The sequence below is a fragment of the Gallus gallus genome, chromosome 31 (assembly GCF_016699485.2).
Source record: "Gallus gallus isolate bGalGal1 chromosome 31, bGalGal1.mat.broiler.GRCg7b, whole genome shotgun sequence".
NCBI lineage: Eukaryota > Metazoa > Chordata > Aves > Galliformes > Phasianidae > Gallus > Gallus gallus.
The window spans coordinates 1492860-1513200 of record NC_052562.1 but is presented as its reverse complement, the minus strand read 5'-3'; the positions used below and the strand labels follow the sequence as shown (position 1 = coordinate 1513200).

At 53.0% G+C, this 20341-nt stretch overlaps 6 protein-coding genes across 9 annotated transcripts in view; 1 reads left to right on the top strand and 5 right to left on the bottom strand.

Moving 5' to 3' along the window:
• LOC124417463 (V-set and transmembrane domain-containing protein 1-like) overlaps window positions 1-20341 on the top strand; it is a 242283-nt gene that overhangs the window by 151217 nt on the left and 70725 nt on the right.
• Window positions 1-20341, bottom strand: part of LOC112531104 (osteoclast-associated immunoglobulin-like receptor) — a 101730-nt gene that overhangs the window by 45294 nt on the left and 36095 nt on the right. The gene's annotated exons all lie outside the window — the stretch shown is intronic.
• Window positions 1-20341, bottom strand: part of LOC101749263 (free fatty acid receptor 3-like) — a 93164-nt gene that overhangs the window by 67053 nt on the left and 5770 nt on the right. The window lies entirely within an intron of this gene.
• Window positions 5367-20341, bottom strand: part of LOC121107868 (platelet glycoprotein VI-like) — a 33400-nt gene continuing 18425 nt past the window's right edge. The window contains exon 6 of the mRNA XM_040654435.2: window positions 5367-6015. Coding sequence (XP_040510369.1) covers window positions 5878-6015 — 138 coding nt within the window. The 3' untranslated portion in view covers window positions 5367-5877. The remainder of the gene's footprint in view (window positions 6016-20341) is intronic.
• Window positions 6633-7931, bottom strand: CHIR-AB-502 (immunoglobulin-like receptor CHIR-AB-502). The gene is made up of 3 exons (XM_046904782.1): window positions 7910-7931; window positions 7413-7706; window positions 6633-6918 (listed from the first exon to the last, which is right to left on the bottom strand). The coding sequence occupies exons 1-3, from the start codon at window positions 7929-7931 to the stop codon at window positions 6716-6718; spliced, it is 519 nt and encodes a 172-aa protein (XP_046760738.1). The 3' UTR covers window positions 6633-6715.
• On the bottom strand, window positions 9158-12300 carry LOC107049945 (leukocyte immunoglobulin-like receptor subfamily A member 2). 3 transcript variants are annotated; one of them, XM_046904893.1, is made up of 4 exons: window positions 11454-11859; window positions 11062-11373; window positions 10807-10941; window positions 9158-10022 (listed from the first exon to the last, which is right to left on the bottom strand). In XM_046904893.1, exons 2-4 carry the CDS (start codon window positions 11318-11320, stop codon window positions 9994-9996), a joined length of 423 nt encoding a protein of 140 aa, XP_046760849.1. In that variant the 5' UTR covers window positions 11321-11373; window positions 11454-11859; the 3' UTR covers window positions 9158-9993. The 3 variants fall into 3 exon arrangements, with proteins under 3 accessions (XP_046760849.1, XP_040510421.1, XP_040510422.1); XM_040654487.2 differs by having other exon boundaries at window positions 9158-9322; window positions 11062-12300; XM_040654488.2 differs by having other exon boundaries at window positions 11062-12294.

Genomic DNA, 20341 nt, shown 5'->3' with positions numbered 1-20341 from the left:
CATGTCCTCAGTGACACCCATGTGTGGCACTGTCTCTGCATCCCATTGCTGTGGGGATGATGTTTGGGATGGGGACTTCCATATCACCCGGACCCCACAGGTGCTGCCGTGGAGTCCCACAGGAACATGGTGGTGGCAGTGGCAGGGGGCTGTGCTGTCGCCTTTGTGTTCATCCCCCTCCTCATCATCTTCTTCCTCCTCACTACCCGCAGATGCCAGAGGTTGAGAGATAAGCGCCATGGTGGGGAATGGGTTAAATGGCTTCCAACATCTATAGATCCTCCATGTGTCCTTCAGGTCCCCCCTAACACCCACTCCTCTCTTCTCTCCTTTTTTTGTTACAGGTGCACCCCCAAGTAGGCCCGAGGCTGTGCAGCTCCAGGTCAGTGTCTGAGTCAGGCAATCCCAAATCCCAGTCTGCCCTTCGGGCCCCAAACCCAACTCGGGAACCCCAGTCTCTGCCCAATGGGAGTACATAGGACTCCCAGCCACATGTGGCTTAACCCAACTTCATGTGCATCCCCAAATCCAGCCGATGGAAACATCTAATTTGCACCAGGGGGGCTCCCCAAGCCCCACATTTAAGTTCCCAGACACCCTGGTGCCCACCAAGCCCTGAACAGCGCCCAGACCCCACGGGCATCTTCAAACTGAGTAATGGGACCTCAACACTGCCCACGGTCTCCAGTGTCTGACCCCCAGGGACCCCAAATCTCAGCCCCAAACCCACCCTCATGGACACTCCCCCTGCATACTTACAACATGGGTGTTCCCCCCAAGCAAACTGGGGACTCCCATAGTGACACTCCCCTGTCCCTCTCTGTCCCCAGGCGCCATGCAGTGACAGCGACTGTCTGACCTATGTTGAGCTGCAAGCGGAGCCCCCCACAACTCGGTCCCCTGCTCCTCCTGCTGACCCCCAACCCCCCACTATCTACGCTGATGTGCGCACCGGGGGACCCCACTGATGTCCCCCATATGTGTGGACATGCACGTGGATGTTGTGTGCACAGATGCACTTCAACCATGCACACTGCTGGTGTGCTGTGTGTGCTTACAACCACGTGTGCAATACATGCATGTACCACTGCATGTGTTCATGTGAATTACATGTGTGTACACCATCATGTCCTCAATTAGTTTACACATGTGTGCTTTGTGCTCTGTGCCTCTGTATGTGTTTGTGTGCCTCTTACGCGTACACTGATACATGTACACAATAGTGCACACGTGTGTCCTTACCATGTGCCCCATGGCACATCTTCATCACTCGAACCCAAACCAGCAGCCATCCCGCAACATTTCTGGTACAGGACTCCCATTTCTGGAGAGTTCCCCTTCTCCCCCTTCCCCCCCCGACACACTCCTGTGGGAGAATTCCTATTCTGAAGGGTTTATTCTTCTTTCTGAAGGCGGATTCCCATTTCTGGAAGGTTTCACCCTTCCTCTTCCTCAGGAGGGTTTTATTCCACCTTTTCAGGACAATTCACAGTTCTAGACTATTTTTCCTGACCTTTGGGCAGGATTTACCATTTCAGAAGATTTTGCCATCATTCCCAGCAGAATTATTTCTTGTGGATGCGTTTATCTGATCTTTTAAGGAAAATTCTCTTTCCTGGAAGGTTACATCCTCCTTTTGAGGCAGGCTTCTGGCTTCTGGGTAGTTTGATACAGTTCTTATAGTGTAAAGTTACCATTCTAGAGTGTGTGGGGCTGGAGAAAACATTTAGGGATCAAATGGAGTTTTGTTTTTATTTTTAGTGCTGGATGAAGGCCTGGGTGCTGAGTGGAGGTCGTGGGGTGAATGGAGGTTTGGGGGCCAGAGGAAGTTTTGGAGGATGACCTGGGATTTTGAGGCTGTATGTAGAACACTGGAGGTGTATGCAGATTTTAGATGAAGATGGAGATCTTGGGTGCTGGTGGAGGTTTTTGTGGTGGATAATGATTTTGTAGGGTGGATGACAATGAATGGGGAAGGGAAGGGAAGGCGCGGGAAGGGAAGGGAAGGCGCGGGAAGGGAAGGGAAGGGAAGGGAAGGGAAGGGAAGGGAAGGGAAGGGAAGGGAAGGGAAGGGAAGGGAAGGGAAGGGAAGGGAAGGGAAGGGAAGGGAAGGGAAGGGAAGGGAAGGGAAGGGAAGGGAAGGGAAGGGAAGGGAAGGGAAGGGAAGGGAAGGGAAAAGCTTTGCTCTCTTTTCACAGTCAGGAAGACTCCCAGACTACAGTAACCTTGGTCCTCACCCACAGTAAGCCCAATGCCAACACCACCGGCTGAGGAGATTCTGCACACACATTTGGTCTCAGTTACTCCAGTGAGATTCCTTCCAGCTTGATGGCAATGGGCTCTTTTTTGTGGTCATCCCCAGGGGCTCCCCATCCTCATTTTGATATTCTTTTTTGGTGAAAGGGTGAAACTGAGGCACAGCCTTATCATCACATCTAGATTTTGTATCTCCCATTTCCTGCCTTGGGCAGTAGCAGGCCACTTCTTAGCAACACACACCTACCTGTTCCCTCACAGGTCTGCCACACTCGGACACCACATCCTCCCCCTCCAGGTCAGCAACAGTTATCTGTAATTGATGCTCTCTCACAAAGGCCTCATGCAGATGGTTCTGCAAACTGTGCTGTGCTATCTGTGCATGCAAGCACACCTTTGGCTCAACTTCCAGTTCACCTTGTGTCATGGTTTTGTAACTTCGCTACTGGTATTCCACATCATAACATCATGGACAAAAGAGAAGAACTACGTATCCCAGAGGACCTCACGGTCAGAGAAGGAAGACACATCACGGAAGATACGTCATCTGGTTGTGCGCGGTCTTCTTCACTTTCGCTTGCTGCCGGGAGAGGAGTGGGTGTGCCTCCCAAGCCGGGCGCTTTCATCAAGTAAAGCTTTCGGTTTCGGAAACTCTCTCACTCTCTCTCTCTCTCTCTCTCTCTATCGCTCTTTCGCTCTCTCCCATTTCATTTGATTTATTATCCTTACTCCCAATTAGATTGTATTATATCGTGTCATCTTGCATTCCAACATCGTAGTTAGTAAAATAAGTTCTCCTTCTTAGATCGTTGCCGCTGCTCCGTTTTTTTCTCGGGAAGCCAAGGGGGAGGGGGCCCGCGAGCCTACTGCCCCCCTGTCACAGGCACAGATCTATCTAGGTAACTCCGTGACAAATTTTTGGTGGAGAATGCAGGCAAGATTCGTCTGAAGCTTTTAACGTTAGTAAGAAAAAGGATTTTGTTAAGCCAGACTGTGAGACTACAAAGCATTGCTGGTGTTGGTGTGACCTTCATAGATTAGATTATAGCCTGGGCAGTCCGCCAAACTCCAGACACTCTACCGAGTGGTTTCCGTTTGTTTTCCTTTTTTTCCTCCTTCTCTTCAGCCCCCCCCTCCCTTTAGCAGTTACCAGCTATGAGGTTGCTCTTTATTGTTAGAGCACTGTATAAGGGATTAAAAACAATCATGTTCCTTGCCGGTTACCGGTCTATAATTAACCTCTTCATGTCTTGCTGTGGAATTATCTTTATATATAACCAAGTAAGGGCACTGATAGAGGCGCCTGTCTGGTGGCTTTATGCAATGTTGTATAATTTGAATTTTGAGACTTTCGAACCGGTTTCCAGGCTTCCCTCTCAGTTTGTCAAACGTTTTTCAAATACCGAGTCAGTGCTCATACTTGTGTGCGTGTTATCAATATCCCTGAATGTATTGCTCTTCATTCGTGCTAAGTGGAAGAAGCCTCCAAGATGAGAGAATGATGACAGGCAAGGAATATTGAAAGGTTTAGGAAGAATCTTAGAAGCGTGAAGACCCGCCATACCATGGGATTTCGCTCTTGGACATCTGTGGGATCCCAAGAAACTGAGCCAGCATTTGAGTCAGGGACGGTGTGGCTTAGATAGATCAAAGGAAGTACGGCTTATCTGGGGCTTGGCTTGTGCCTACCGCGCTCTGTATAGTACTATTCTGAAGAGAGAGAGTTTCCGAGCGGAGGTGCAAGCCAAAGGGGGAAATCTTCCAGTCAGACCTGATCAGTCACAGCAGACACCAGTAACAGTGTCAGTAGCCCCTGCAGAAGGCAAGAAATGGAAGCGGGTGTCCTCACGTCTAGAGCGAAAAAAGGAAGAAGAGGTGGAGGAGGAGGTAGAGGAAGATCCTGGCGAAGGGACTTCCTCAGAACCAAGAAAGGCAAAAGCAAAAACTAAGAGGCATGAAGAGAACAGCGATGAAGAGGAGATCTCTATTACTGTTCGTCAACCTCTCAAGATGACTGAAATCCAAAGCTCAAGGAAGGAATTTGAACGACGTTCATACAAAACTATTGTCACCTGGTTGCTTCGCTGTTGGGATAGTGGGGCCAGTAGCTTGTCTCTAGATGGTAACGAAGCCCACCAACTAGGAGACATTGCCAGTGACAAATCCATTGACAGGGGAATTAGTAGATGCTTGGATGGAGCTGCAACCCTCTGGGACCGAATATTAATAGCTGTGAGGGAAAGGTATCCCTACAAAGAACTTCTGCAGCCTGCAATGAAAACGTGGGATACAATTGAGAAAGGTATCCAGTATTTGAGGGAAATAGCCCTGGTGGAAATGTTATATGACTCTAATTTTGCTCCTAATGATCCACACCAAAACCATGATCCGGAGAGAGTGAGGACAACACCTGAAATATGGCAAAAACTTACGAGAGCAGCACCAGACAGATACGCCCCCACACTATTACCACATTCCACAGATACGAGGACCAACAGAGAAGACCCCTAGTCTTCGAATTGATTCTTACACTCCAAAACTATGAGCAGCATCTACCCCCAACCCACGTTTCCATTTCAGCCGTCTCAGAGTTATCAGACTGGGTGAAGTACAAGAGCAGAGGTCTCTACTGATTAATTGTGTTGAACCCGTAATAGTATCAGAAACATTTGACGAAGATCAGGATAAGCAAAGGGGCCAAATGAAAGAACTTATCAAACTAACGAAAATCCAATTAACTAAAGATGATGGAACCCCCTCCTCACCTGTATCATCAAAAATTTCAGCTATTGAAGGCAAACGCTTTCCTGCTTGAGTGAGAAACTTCTTCCTGGGGGAGAGCTGAGAGGTCACCTCTGCACCTTTCCACACGGAGGGGATCTGACAGCACCGCAACATGAGTGTCACGTCCTGTGCATGGAGGGTGGGAGGGAGGGAGCACAGGGACTGCGGTGCTGTCACACAACAGCAGCTCAGCACCACACAGCTTTCATTCTCACTGACCCCTCCCAGTGGGTTTGGGGTGAGAAATGCAGAGAAAGAGGAAGAATTTGTAGGTTCCGATAAAATCTATTTACTGAGACCGAAAACGAAGAGAGACATAACAGTAATGATGATGAGATATACGAATATATTTTTCCAAAGCAAGTGATGCACAAAGGAATTGCTCAGCACCCAAAGACCAATGATAAAACTGGAACAGAATAGGAGGCAGGAAATATTGGGGAATTTATAGGGGATCTATCGAGCATCAGTGGGAGATGGAAGGGGAGCAAAGGGACATGTCTGGGGATCTCCAGAGGAGGGGTAGATTGGGACAGATGAGGGGTTCTCACAGGAATGGTGGTGGTGTTTGGGAGTGGATGGGAGAGCATTTGGAGGTCTCAGGGACTGTTAAGACATTTGCGGGGATAAAGAAGGACTTTGGGGTAAGAGATGAGCATTTAGGGATTCGGTGTGTCTGGGAAGCATTTGGGATGCACCCGTGAGAATGTGGGATTGTTAGATTTGGGGAGGTTATCTGGTTTGTGGTTAGAACAGGACATCAGGGAGTCCCAAGCAGGGAATTTGAGGTCTGTCCCCTTCCACACACCCCTGAAATGAGACACTTGGGGAGGCCCATCAGCGCGGTAAATCAGTGCTGACTGTGGTGTAGATGACAGGGGACTGGGGGGCAGTGGGGGAAGTGGGAGGCTGGGAGCACGGGATGGCAGCTGGCATCTCGGTGTAGGTCAGATCCTCGCTGTCCCTGGAGGGCCCCTGGAGATAGAGGAGGAGAATGGGGTGCTACCAAGGGGGTCCCCAAGATGAGTGAGCAGAGCTGGGTCTGTGGTGTAGGTATGTGGGAGGTGTGGCCATGAGGAGGAGTCTGCGTTTGTGACTGGGCTTAGCTTTGAGGTCTGCATGTGGGATGTTTGGGGGTCCAGCCGTGGATTTGGGGTGCCCATAGGGTCTTGAGGTTTTTAGGGACTGGTGGAACAGAGAGGCTCAATTTTGGTGTCCCCATGGGTCATTGGGTTTCCCTGTGGGTGCATTTAGTGCCCCTCTAGTCAAGAAATCGGTGCCTATAGGGTCTAGAGGGGGTTTAAGGCTTGGAGGGCATCTTTAGGTCTGGGTATTTAGGGCTGGGTATCTGTGGGCTGGGGTTCCCCACAGTGCAGGTTTGTGTTTCCCAAGGGCTGGACACGGGTGGTGCACATAAATGTGAGGGTAAGCCATATGAGGTTGGGAGTCATTTGAGGTCCTCATGGGGATGGTTTGGGTTTCCATGGAGATGCGAGGTGTGGGTCCCAAGAAGTGAACTGGGATTTGGGGTCCACTGACCCAGACCCTTACCTTCAATTGCACTGACTTGTGCATTTCAAGGGTGACACCTGCATCAAAAAGAAGAGGGGGAAGGGTGGGAGTTATGTGTGGGCCTCGAGGAACAACTGGGAAACCATAAAGGATCTGGAGAGGGTCAAAGAATAAGCAGAGGACACTTGATGGGATGCATAGGGAATGGAAACCATTGAAGTCCTTCCTCACCAGCACTCTCATCTCTCCATGTCCAGAGGCTGCGGGCATCGAAGACGAAGTAGAGGCCCAGGCTGAAGACCAAGACAGCAGAACAGCCCCTCAGCACCGCCACCACCAGGTCCCCATGGAACCGCCCCTTGGCACCTGTGGGCTCCGAGTGTTTGGGTGTCCCCATCACAGGGCAGGGATGCCGTGACAGTTCCACCCATGGCTGACACTGGGGCCCTACAAATGAGGTCTCCGACCTAACTGGGGTTGCAGGTGTGGGTGTCACTTCCACCACCATGCTGTCTACAGGGGTGAGGACCCAAATGTGTGGCCCTTGGGGTTGTAGGATTTTTTATTGGTGCTGGCAGTGGCCAGAGTCCCCCCTCAGTGGTTGAAGGTGGCTGTGCCCCACCAGTGGGATCCTGGCACAGGATATGGGATGAGCATTCATCCCTGTGCAGGAGGAATGTGCCACCACAACCCCCATTGCAGCACTGGGTGGTGACGTCAGTTCCCATTCCCACATGTTGCCTGGGCTCAGGGAAATGCTGAGCTGAAGGAAGCTGCAGTCTGTGTGCAGGGAGGGGAAGAGATGGGACTTGGCCGTGTGGGAAAAGCTCAGGGCCAGCCGGTGTCCATAGTGCCCTCACCTGTCAGCACCAGCTCCACGGGGTCACTCTGATTTGATGTCCACAGTGGCTCTGACACCTGGTACCGACACTGATATGTCCCGGCGTCCTCCAGGTTTGTGACAGCAAAGGAGAACTCAGCTGCATCCTGCTCCTTGTCTTTTTCCTTGTTAAATCTCAGAGTTCCATTGAGCCAGAGCTGGACCCAGGCAGCCATGCGGGGCAGGTGGCAGCGCAGGGTGACAGCGTCCCCCAGGGACACCCCCTGGCTGGGGTGCAGTGACAGGGAGGGTCGGGGCACTAGGACAGGGGACAGCAGTCAGCCTTATCCCTGCACACTCTCCTGGGCCCCTCTGCTGGCCCCCTGCCCTCGCTCTGCTCCCTCCATCCCCATTCTCCCCATACTCACATTGCTGTGCCCTGCTCGCTGCCAGCAGCCACCAACCTGCAAGGGACACAGTCCTGGTCCCACTCAGGGCCACCCACCCCTGTGGCACCTCGTCCCCATTGTCACTCACCGAGAATGAGGGCCACCGCCATTGGTGCCATGAGGCAGGAGCAGCTTGGGGACAGTGAGACTGCAGGGGGAAAGGAAGTGGCCAGAGAGGCAATCTCATTTCCCCCTGGGGACAGGATGCCATGATGTCATATCCTCGTGACAGATTTCCCCCATCTGTGGTGACAGTGCTGGGTCCCAGATAGGGTCACACACTCAGATCACTGCACACAGCCTCTGTTGTGGTGTCCCATGCAGGCGGTCAACCCCTGAGTGTCCCACACTCCCCAAAGTTCTGCCATCACGTGGCCTTGAGTGGTGTCCTCCATGGGTTGCCCAGCATAGAACATGTGGCTTCAATGGCGTGTTCCACATGGGAGGTCACTTGTGATCCCCAACACGTCCAGCCAGCTGTCACCATGCAGTTTGGGTACCACACTCTGTTCTCTGTGCTTTCCTCTGTCATGCCCTCAGGGATCAGCACAGACCGGCTGGGGACACTGTGACACCCACACAAATGGGGAGGGCACACACTGAGGGCACTGAATCTGCACAGTGCCCCAGTAGGGCAGTCCGTGCTTTCCTGGGGTCTCCAGGACAGCAGAGTCAGAGTGAAGGAACAGCTCAGAGCTGTGAGCAGCAGCTCTGAGGCTGCTGTACCGCTGAGAGCAGTTGTGTTGCAACACGCACGCGTGTGGTTAGGAACATGGACTCATTGAGGCCTTGGGGTGGCTGGGGACACATCTGGGGTCCCACAGGACTGGCGATAAGATGTTGGGATGGATTGCCAAGAGTTCTGTTTGCCAGAGGCATGGTGGGTGTATTTCTGGGCAGGACCGGGAAGGCCTGAGGGATCCCTGAGCAACGAGAAGTTCTTCTGGGGCAGATGAGGAAGAAGTGCAGACTGGGGATATCGAGACTGCCGTGGGGACAGAGAGTGGCCGGACAGCTGCTGTCATTTCCTCCTGGGGTCAGGATGATGAGATGTCACCTCCTGATGCGGCAATATTAGCCCATAGGGGTGGTTGCACCGTGGGGTCCCTCCGGGTTGGGACAACTGGAGAGGTGCACTCTGCACACTGTGACTGTTGATGTGCCCCACACGCTCTGCACCCTGGGGTGTCACACACTGTCCCAAAGGACTGAGTGTGTTCCCTGGCATGGTGTCCCCCAGCGCATACCACACTCTCTGCACAGTGACCCTGTAGGGCAGTCCGTGCTTGCCTGGTCTCTCCAGGGCAACAGAGTCAGACAGTGACTCAGAGGAATGACAGAAGACCATTTATTGAACTTTCCACCTTCAGCTAATCAACTGCCCTGCAACAAAATTTGGGGACTTCCTAGTAGCAATGAATGAGATCTAGGGATAAAGGATATGTTGACACTGGTGTTATTGCCTTCTCTGCTACCTCCAGGGAAATTGAGGTTATGGCTGCTGCAGGAGAAGTCTAAAAGATGACTGGGAGGAAAATGAGGAAGAGCGAGTAAGAGAAAGAAAAGAAAGGAAATGGAGAGAAGCAGAGAAGGAACCTAAGGGAGAGAGGTGATGGGGGGAGAAAAGCAATCATTTTGAATCCATTTTGAGGATCTGCAAGACAGAAGAGCAGGAGGGAGACTCTGGGAGGGATCTCCGGGGGGTCAAATTGGAGGTGGATGTGCTGTGGGGTGAGTGGGTCTTCAGTGGAATTGTGGGGTTGGACTGGGAAGGATTTGCAGGATATCTAGCAGAGGTGTTTGGTTTTGGGGTGGATTAAGGAGTACTTGTGATCTCAAGGGATGTTACGGGATTTGAGGGGAATCAGGAAGGATTTGGGGGTGACAGAGGAGAATTCAGGGATTTGGTGGTCTTTAAATGAGATGAGCTGCACAGGGGAGGATTTGGGGATGTTTGATTTCTTGGGATTTAGGGGTATATGGATGGGATTGCTGTATCATGGAGCTCCAAGTGGGGAATTTGGGGTGTGTCCCTTTCAGAATGCCTTAAAAATGAACCAATGCGGGTGTGGGGGTATCAGCAGGGGTCCCCCACAGCTCACATGGGTGTAGATAATGGGGGGCTGATGGGTGGCCGGGGAGCAGGGGTCACAGCATGAATTTCGGCGTAGGTCAGACTCTCACTGTCACTGGGGGGGCACCTGGAGACACAGGGGAACAGCGGAGTGCCACCATGGGGGTCTCCCACATGCTTTGGAGGGGGACCGATTGTGTTGGTATTTGGGAGTGGTGTTCAAGAGGGAGGGTCTGGAGCTGTGCGGTCCTTCTATTTGCGGATCCCAAGGGGGGATGGTTGGGGGTCCTGCTGTGGTTTGGGGGTGCCCACGGGGTCTGGAGTGTTAAGGGATTGTGGGACCATAGCGGATTAGATTTGTCATCCCTGTGGGTCATAGATTGGGGTTCCATATGAGCGTTTTTTGGGGTACCTTCTAGTGGGTTTGTGGGTGCACTATGGGATCTGTGGTGTGCTTAGGGCCTGGAGGGCTCCGATGGGTCTGGAGGCTGAGATTTTGTGTCTAGGGATTCCCCCTGATGCAGATTTTGGGTTCCCCATGGGCTGGATTTGGGAGGCATGTAAAGTTAGGGTGAACCATATGGGGCTGTTGGTGCTGAGGGATAATTCTGAGCAGGGTTTGGGTTTGCCTGGTGAGGTTTGGTGAGGCCACACAGGGAAAGCTGGGAGATGGGGTTTGTGACCCAGACAATAATCAGGAACTTCACAGCCTCGTGCATTATGGGGGGGCTCCTGTGTCAGAAAGTGGGTTATGTGGTGACCGTGAGTCACACTCCAGGAGCACAATCAGGAATTGATAGGGGATGAAAGGGAAGGCAAGGGACACCTGGGAGGGTCTATATGGGATAGAAGGGCAGGCGGGGGACACTGAAGGAGTCAGTAGTGGATGGTAGACATTTAAACTTGCTCACCACAGTTGTCATCTCTCCGTATCCAGAGGCTGCGGGCATCGATGACAAAGTAGACTCCGAGGCCAAAGACGAGTGCAGCCACAAAGCCCCTCACCAGTGCCATCACCAGATTGGCACAGGACTGCTCCACAGCACCTGTGGGGTCCAGGAGTTTGGCTGTCCCTATAGCCAGCCACAACCCCCATGCAGACTGGATGCAGAGACACAGCCACCCATCCATGACGGGGGGCATGCAAATGGGGGGTTCAGACCCACCTGAGGGTGCAGCTGTGGGTGTCACCTCCAGCATCACGCTGTCCCCAAGGGGTGAGGACACAAAGGGGTAACCCCTGGAGCGATAGGAGCACCTGTAGGTGCCACTGTCAGCTGGGGTCACCGCCAGGAAGGTAAACTTTGCAGCACCTCCACCACTGGAGTCCTGGTGCTTGATAGGGGCTGAGCTCCCATCCTTGTGCAGGAAAAAGGCGGCCCCGTAGTCCTTGTTCCAGCAGCGGATGGTGATGTTGGTCCCCATCTCCACGCATTGCTCGGGGTGAATGGAAATGCTGGGTGGGGAATAACTGTGATCTGCATGAGGGAGGGGACAGCAGTGGGATATGGTCCTGTGGGGAGCAGCCAGAGCCATTTGCTGTCCCCAGTGTCCTCACCTGTCAGCACCAGCTCCACGGGGTCACTCTTCTCTGATGCCCCTACTGACCAAGACACCCGGTACTGACACCGATAGCGACCTGCGTGTTCCCGCTGTGTGCTAACAAAGGAGAACTCGGCCGCGTCCTGCTCCTTCTCCTTCCCCTTGTTGTACGACCAACCTCTTTCCTGGTACAGCCAGACCCAGGCAGCCAGCCGGGGCAGGTGGCACCGCAGGGCGACATTGTCCCCCAGGGACACCCTCTGGATGGGGTGCAGCGACAGGGAGGGTCGGGGCACTAGGACAGGGGACAACAGTCAGCCTTATCCCTGCACACCCGCCTGGGCCCTTCTGCTGGCCCCCTGACCACACTCGCCTCCCTCTGTCCCCATTCTCCCCCTGTCCCCATACTCACATTGCTGTGCCCTGCTCGCTGCCACCAGCCACCAACCTGCAGTGGACACGGTTTGGGTCCCACACAGGGCCACCAACCCCCGTGGCACCACGTCCCCATTGTCACTCACCCAGGATGAGGGCCACCACCATTGGTGCCATGAGGCAGGAGCAGCTTGGGGACAGCGAGACTGCAGTGGGGACAAGGAGTGACCAGAGAGGCAATCTCATTTCCTCTTTGGGGACGGGATGGAGACATGAAGTCTCCACCTCATGTGATAAATAGCTGTCATGTGTGGTGGCACTTTTGGTTTCCCAGTGACATACAGAGAGCACTGCACAGAGCCCCCATTGCTGTGCCCCATGCAGGCTGTCACCTCTCAAGTCCCCAAGGAGCCCCCATTATGTGGCCTTGCACTCTGTCCCCCATGGGATGCCAGGCACAGCATACATGGCTCCAATGGGCTGTCCCACATGGCATGCCACGTGCCATCCCCAGCACATCCAGCCTGCTGCCACCACGCACTTTGGGTACCACACTCTTTCCCCACTGCACTTTCCTCTGCCATCCCCACTGGGGACAGCAGCACAGACCTTTGGGGGCACAGTGACACCCACATAGACATGGGGCACCCTCTGAGGACACACATACAACGAGTATGCACTTGTAGTGTCAGTGTTTGGATAGATGCTAAAAACAGGGTGTGCATTATAGTATACCCATATCTTGTGTATACATGACATCGTGCATACAAACATGGAGGCACGCTAGTAGGTTTGTGATACACGTGTACGTACATCTCTTTTGCCCATGTGACAGCAGACACACATGTTATGTGTATGTATCACATGCGTGTAGTGCACATGTGACGGTGAGCACACACAACACCCTTGCACTTGGTGATGGTGATGTTCATCCTGCATCCAGCATACATGTTTTTGTGCACTAATGCACCTTGCACATGTGTTGTGTGTAAGCATGGCCATGCACCGCTCTGGTTTTGTAGATCTTTGGTTTGGAGTGGGGCAATTTTGGTTGTCCCAGAAGAATGGTGATGGAATTTTGGAGTCACTTGGGAATAATTGGAGGTTCTGAACTGCTGGTAAGGAATTCATGGTGCGTAAGGAAGAACTTTGGGATGAGAAATGAGCCTTGTAGGGTAACTGATCTTATCCAAGGGCAACTGATGTCATCTACGTGGACTTCCACAACGTCTTTTGTCGCCGAGCAACTTGTCCGAGGTTCCCTGCAGAGCAATATTCAGCCAAGGCGCGGCATGGATGAGGCCACACACCCATATGCTTACTAGTAGCCAAGCCAATTAATAACAACAGTATACAGCTATTTATATAGAGCAGTACAAATAACGTGCTAAGTACAACAAGGCACAGTTCTCATAACTGGAGGTTGATTGCAGCTTGTCTCATGGCACCTGGCACAGCAGTCTCTATTGCAGCTCTGCATTCCTTACACCTACTCCCATCATTGTTCTGTGTGAGACCGTGATCCATAGCAGCTGTTTTGCTCGCAGTGACCCAGGGGGAGAAAAACATGACCTCCCTGGGTCAGCCATCCATCCATAGTTCCCCCGTTCTTTTCTTGCACAAGCAAAACAGCCGAGGTAACCTTCGAGAGCATTTTCTTAAAAACAGCAATAACCAAACAAATTATGAGGATTCCCACCACCAGCAACATCAGTAGACAAAGGCCCTCCTTGACAAGGCCACTAAGCCATCTCGTGACCTTGAGCTAATAACAGAAAGTCTATGGCAGCGTGATTTTGTAGCAAGGCATGCCGTAAGCTGTTTTGATCAAGCAGAAGCTGTTCGAAAAAGGAGAGTGCAACCCTTGCGGCAAGCGATAAGAGCTCAGTGTTATCATTACATTCAGGGGTTAGCAGAGCACGCTTCATGCAGTTAGAGCGGTTAGAGAGACAAATGTTTCAAAGCTGCGCAAAGGGAGGAGCAAACATAGTTAATTTTCCTAAATAACAAATTTACAAGGTCCAGCTATCACCCGGCTAGGGATGCCCTGCCACGCTCTGTCTCCACAGATCAAAAAGATGTCCGGAGGCAATGCCGAGCCATTGCACCATATAGTCGTGTTGTTACCTTTTGCAGCTGCACCTTAGGCACCCAAACCCTGTCTTTTGGATGTTTTGGTGCCACAGTAACCACCAGCATCCCGATAAGTAAATTTAAGACCGCTAAATACATTAGTCCAAGAGGTCCAATTCAGCCCTTTATAGGAATTTAGGCCCTGCTGGGTATTGCCGAATACAAAGCAGGTCTGGGTCCAGTTTTGTGACGTGTTCCCTATCGCCTGCGATCCCATAAGTCACAGTTCCTGGGGATCCCCAGGCAGCGAGACATTTAGTCCAGCAATCAGTTCAGCAGAACATCCCAGCCCATGTAGAAGCCGCCATAGAGCCAGTGCAGGCAGCTGTCGGCTTCGATGAGGAGGCGCAGCAAGGTCTGCGGAGGCTGCTGCCACCCCCCCGCCCCTCCCACCAGGCTGCCCCGCGCCAGCTTCTGCAGCTCGACAGGCACCACGGCGCTGTTGCAGTGCTTCTCGATGTAGTCCTGGAAGCCCTTCACTCCCATGGTGAGCACCGGGCAACAGCGGAGGTAGCTGTGGCGGTGGCCATTCAGCGGGGTGTCATATGGCCTTCAAGGTGTTGGCAACAGCACGCCACACCGATCTCAGAGGCTTCAGTAACTTCTCATCCTTCCCCCCAAATATCACACAGTCCCACATATGATCTCCTATATCACGCCATTCCTCCGCTACGAAAATGAGCAGAGGAGTCTTCAGGAACCCCTGTTCTTGGGCCCACGTTACTAGCTTAGCTAGGTCCTTATCCTTCACTGTCTCCCCTTGCTTAGCGAGGATACTGAGAAGCAGTGTCTGTCCATGCTAGCAGCAGTTGGCGGAGGAGGAAGCTGTGCAGTCTTCCTACCCAAGTTGCTGCACTCTCAGCACATGGCACTCACCCCGCTGCAGGTCTGAGTCGTTGTCCTCTCAGCACACGATGCTCTGAGCTACCGTCCTCTTGGCAAACGGCACTTACCCGCAGGAACCTTCCCCACTCCCGTTGCCTCCACCTCAAACCGCTGTGACAACTCTCGAGCGTCCCGCTGCCTCCACGTCGAATCACGGTGGCAACTTGTGCGGCATTCCCGGGTCCCTGTTTGGGCGCCACTTGAAGGAGGGTTGCCCAAAACAAACCACATGTCTTCATAGAAATAATGGTGGAGCTTCGATTTATTTTCCAAATCAGCTCATACAGAAATACAGGGTGCACACGGAGATAGTCAGCTCATGATTGGTTAGCATACAGAAATCACGCATCTTGCTCGCATAGCTATTGGTCCAGCATTAATCATCACACGGCTTTTCACACTGTTCCTCACATTCCATTGCCTTAGTCTCTCCCCAGGCTAGCTTCCCCCTTATCTTAACTGCAGCCTCAGCTTTTCTTTTTGCTTTGACAGCTTCAAGCTCTCATAGCCTGGGTAGTGCACGTAGCACTCGTACTCACAATGTCCTTGCTCTTGGAGCCATTCTCCTGCAACTGGAGACGGTGGAGAACCACTGTGGCGTTCCTCAGTATGGCTGTGAGGAGGGACATCTCCGTTGTAAGTGTGTGGGTGTGGTCAGTGATGGTGTGTTTGGGGATCTGGGGGGACTTTGATTTGGGGTAACACTGGTCCGATATTGCAAGTAAATATGTGTGCCTTTTGGGGGTCCTATTACATTGTATGGATTGCCCACACTGTCAGGGGGATGTTTATGGCTGGGTTTTCCCCAGTTGGTGCAAGGACTTTGATTTGGGCCCTGGGGGATCTCCACAATGCAGATTCGTGCTTCCCCCTGGTCAGGATTTTGAGCATCACACAAGGTTAGAGTAAGCCATCTGATTTGGGGGATCCCGGGGTCCACATGGGCAGGGATTTGGGTTCCAGGTGGAGTATGAGGTGCCCAGGAACAGGCTGGGATCAGGGGTCCCTGACCGAAAGACCTATTTGGAAGTGCACAGCCTCAGGAATTTGTGAATAGGCACCGGAGTCAAAACAGAACAGGAGCATTGTGGGGTTATGGGGGATGAATGGGTTTGATACTTGTTGGACTTGTGAGAATAAACAGGGGATGCAAGAGGAGGCAGGTAACGCTTGGGTGGATTTATAGTAGATCAGTAAAGGATGGACACAGATGCACAAGATGACTGGGACTAGATAATTTATAGGGTCTGGAAGGGGAGGCAGGGGATACATGGGGGGATTTATAGGAGATGGGATGGGGGCAGGGAACATCTGGGGGAATGGATAGGCATCCTACAGTGGATCCGATGGTACATCTGGTGGTTTCTACAGAAGAATGGAAGGAGTGGAAGGGGAAAACTGGGGAGACGTGTAGGAGATGTACAGGAGATCCAAACCATTAAATCCCTTCCCCACCCAGACTCTCATCTCTCCGTATCCAGAGGCTGCGGGCATCGATGACAAAGAAGACGCCGAGGCCAAAGATGAGGACAGCAGCGCAGCCCCTCACCACTGCCACCACCAGGTTCCCACGGGACACCAACTCAGCACCTGTGGGGTACAGGTACTTGGGTGTGTTCACCCCCAGCATCACCTCCATGGGGAAGGGATGTGATGACACTGCCACCCATGGGCGGCACTGGGGGCAAGCAAATGGGGGGCGGGTATACCTACCTGGGAGTGCTTGTGTGGGTGTCACCTCCAGTGTCACGCTGTCCCCAAGGGGTGAGGACACAAAGAGGGAGGCCTTGGGGTGATAGGAGCACCTGTAGGTGCCACTGTCAGCTGGAGTCACCCCAAAGAGGGTGAAGGTTGCTGTGCCCCCGCCACGGGGGTCCTGGTGCTGGAGAGGGGCTGAGTGCCCGTCCTTGTGCAAGAAGATGATGCCCCCATAGCCCTGATTGCAGCACTGGATGGTGACATTGGTCCCCACTTCCACAATTTTTTCGTGGCTGATGGAAATGTTAGGTGGGGAATATCGATGATCTGAATGCAGGGAGATAACAGAGATAGGACATGGCCCTGTGGAGAATGCCCAGGCCCATCTGCTTGCCCCATAACCTTCACCTGTCACCACCAATTCAATGGGGACACTCTTCTCTGATACCCCCGGTGGCTCCAAAACCCGATACTGGCACCAATACTTCATTGCATCTTCCAGCTTTACACAAACCAAGGAGAACTCAGCCATGACCTGATGCTTGTCCATGCACTTGTAGGATCTCAAAAGTCCATCCTGGTAGAGCTCAACCCAGGCAGCTGGCTGAGGTAGGTGGCATCGCAGGGTGACAGTGTCCCCCAGGGACACCCCCTGGCTGGGGTGCAGCGACAGGGAGGGTCGGGGCACTAGGACAGGGGACAGCAGTCAGCCTTGTCCCTGCACACCATCCTCAGCCCCTCTGCTGGCACCCTGACCACACTCCCCTCCCTCTGTCCCCATTCTCCCCATACTCACGTTGCTGTGCCCTGCTCGTTGTCACCAGCCACCAACCTGCAAGGGACACGGTCCTGGTCCCACACAGGGCCACCAACCATGTGGCACCACGTACCCATGGTCACTCACCCAGGATGAGGGCCACGGCCATTGGTGCCATGAGGCAGGAGCAGTGTGGGGACAGTGAGACTGCAGTGGGGACAGGGAGTGGCTGGAGAACCGCTGTCTGTTCCCCTTGGGACATGATTCCATTACGTCACCTCCCTATGTGAAAATCGTATCCCCAAGTTTCTGCAACATGTGGCCTACAATGGGATGGCACTTGTGGAGTGGTACACGCTGCCCTTACTGGGGTGCCCCACACCAGCTGTCACCCCTTATGTGTCACACGCTGTCCCCAGATTGCTGCCAGTGTGTGGCTTTGCATGGTGTTCCTCGTGGGATGCCAAACACAGCACATGTGGCTCCTATGGGGTGTTGTGGCTGAGAACGCTCTGTCGCACTGTGCTGCTATGCTCTGTGCAGCTGGAGGTCCACAGGAGGTTGTGAGGCCTCCAGATCTATGGGTAAGGGTTGGTGGTGGGTCTCCAAATCCATGGGGTGGTCTGTGGGGCAGCGTTTGGAGTTCCACAGGTGATTGTGGCATCTCCAAATCTATGGGTCGTGGTTGGTTGAAGGGACTCCAATTTTGTGAGGTGAGCAATGGGACATGATTTTGGCGGGGTCCATAGGTGAGTGTGGGTCACCAAATCTATGGGGCAATCTGTGGGGTGGGTCCTACTTTGTGCTCCACAGCAATGGATCTCCTTTTTTAATACATTTACCCCAGTTTTGAGGTCCTCCCCCCTCTCCTCATAGCAGACATTTGCGGTTCAGGAAAAGCCACATTTCCCTCAGTGACACCGCAGCCCTGTGGGAACCCCCAGGGAGACTGCCTCTCTGTTCCCCACCCCACACATCTGTCGAGTGCTCCCAAAAATGTGCTCCCCAAGATTCCCCCCCCCCCCATACATCCCCACAACCTCGAGTGCTATCCCCCATCCCAGGCCCCTTCCCTACAGCTTCCCTCAGCAGCTGCTCCTCCGTGGTCCTTCCAGGTTGCTGCCCCTGGTGGATCAGTAAAGATACAGCAGAAGGGAAGAGGTCACACACGGCTCCACCCCATTCCTCCCCCGGATCTCAGAGCTGTGCTGGGGAGTGCTTGGATGTGGTGTTGCTTTCCAGGAAACTCTTAGGCAGAAAGTGGGGTGAGATGTGCTTGTGTGGGGACAAAGCCATGGGAAGCAAGCAGAGATGGGGTTGGACCCTCCAGCTTTTGTGCCAATCTATTCTGGTTGTGGTTGCCCTCAATTAGTGAAGCCAGCTGAAAGCATAGAAATATTGCTTGCATCTTCTGCCCATGTTGGGTGAAGCACTGGGATTGCTGGGTGGTCGTCCCCAGCCCGACACAAAGCCCAGATAGCACTCTGGGGGAAAAGGACCAGATTTCTGCTCTGAGAAGCTGTGGTTTCTATGCGGTGGATGTGGCTACAAGCTTGTCACTTACCCTGCACACCGAGCGCAGTCAGCAGTAGCAGCAGCAGCCCCAGAGCAGTGGTTTTCAGGAAGACCCGGTGCCAGTGCGGGCAGATGGTGGGAGCTGGAAGAGTCCCCATTTGTTTAAAAACAGATCTTCCATCGTGGTTCCTGCACAACGTTGATTCAGAAGTTGACGGCTGCTGTGTTTCCCCCAGTTCTGGGGGTCTGTGGATCCTAACCAGTTGCTGCAGTGGTTCCCCGTGGGGAAGGAGCTGGTAGAAGGAGGTGATGGCAGCAGGCACCCATGGGCTGGGCTCCTGCTGGAGGGTGGATGGGCAGAGGGAGGACACCCCCTGCATGTGTTGTTGTGGAGGTGGTGGAGGCTCTGCAGGTCCTCAAGAGCATGGCGTGGGAGCTTCACAGACCCCATACCTTGTGAAATGATCCCAGGGTAGAGCAGATGGCGCTTGGCAGCAAGTGGGTCTGTGTCGAGCTCATCCCACCAGGACCCAGGCTGCATTATCACCATTTCAGATTCAACTTCCAATTCCTCACATCGGGTTTCCCGACGAGGGCTGATTTTTGATGTACATCCATCCCACCTCCGGACACTTGCAGGCTTCCTTCTTCCCCATCCCTTCCTTCCTCCTGACCCCACTACAAACCAGGATCAGCCCATAACTCAGCCAACATTCCTCGTGTTTCTTGGGGAAAACAATGAAACAAGAAACCCCCAAACCAAGTTAGCAGTGAGCACCCAACACCCAAACCAACACTCACCATCGTGCCTCTCAGCAGGAGAAAAACCACTTGCAGAATGCCTGAAATCCACGCTGCTATTTTCCCCGTCCATAGATCACAAGTTCACAAGACTGTCCCCAAAATGACAAACCCCAGAGCCACTTCTTGCTTTGTGGCAGACCTGCCGGTATCTGCATCCGGTGCCAGGAAATAGCACCCGCTGGGCTTCTGATCTGGGCTTTGCTTCTTCTAATTTCCAATGTGGGGTATAGATACGCACATGCTGCAGCCTTTCCCTTTAGCACAAGTTGGTAGGTGCTATAGGTTGCTCCTCTTGAGGTGGAAATTCACCTCTGGGTTCAGTGACTGCATCAAGCAGTGCCCGCGCAGGGAAGGAAACAGCCCTGAGAGCTGGGATGGCCCAGAGGGAAGGAACAGCTCAGTGCTGTGAGCAGCAGTTCTGAGGCTGCTGTACTGCTGAGAGCAGTTGTGTTGGAACACATTCTGCTCACAGCTGTGGGGATCTGCACCCTTCAGGCCCCATGTTGGGCACCACGAAGACTGTGGTGCTGTCACCCGGCAGCAGCTCAGCACCACACAGCTTTCATTCTCACTGACCCCTCCCAGTGGGTTTGGGGTGAGAAATGGAGAGAAAGAGGAAGAATTTGCAGGTTCCGATAAAATCTATTTACTGAGACCGAAAACGAAGAGAGACATAACAGTAATGATGATGAGATATATGAACATATTTTTTGAAAGCAAGTGATGCACAAAGGAAT

Bases quoted from the DNA above. Each gene is read 5' to 3' on its own strand.
- CHIR-AB-502 (XM_046904782.1), bottom strand. From the start codon at position 7,931: ATGGCGGTGGCCCTCATTCTCG. The intron at 7,707-7,909 runs GTGAGTGACAAT...AAGGCTGACTGC, and splicing joins GGCGGTGGCCCTCATTCTCG to TGTCCCCTGTCCTAGTGCCC. The intron at 6,919-7,412 runs GTGAGGGCACTA...CGGAGCCCACAG, and splicing joins CGTGGAGCTGGTGCTGACAG to GTGCCAAGGGGCGGTTCCAT.
- LOC107049945 (XM_040654487.2), bottom strand. From the start codon at position 11,431: ATGGCTCTGGCTGCTCCCCACAGGACCATATCCCACTGCTGTCCCCTC. The intron at 10,942-11,061 runs GTGGGTCTGAAC...TGGACCCCACAG, and splicing joins ACCCACAGCTGCACCCTCAG to GTGCTGTGGAGCAGTCCTGT. The intron at 9,323-10,806 runs GTGAGCAAGTTT...CTTCTCCTGCAG, and splicing joins ACGGAGAGATGACAACTGTG to CAGCCATAACCTCAATTTCC.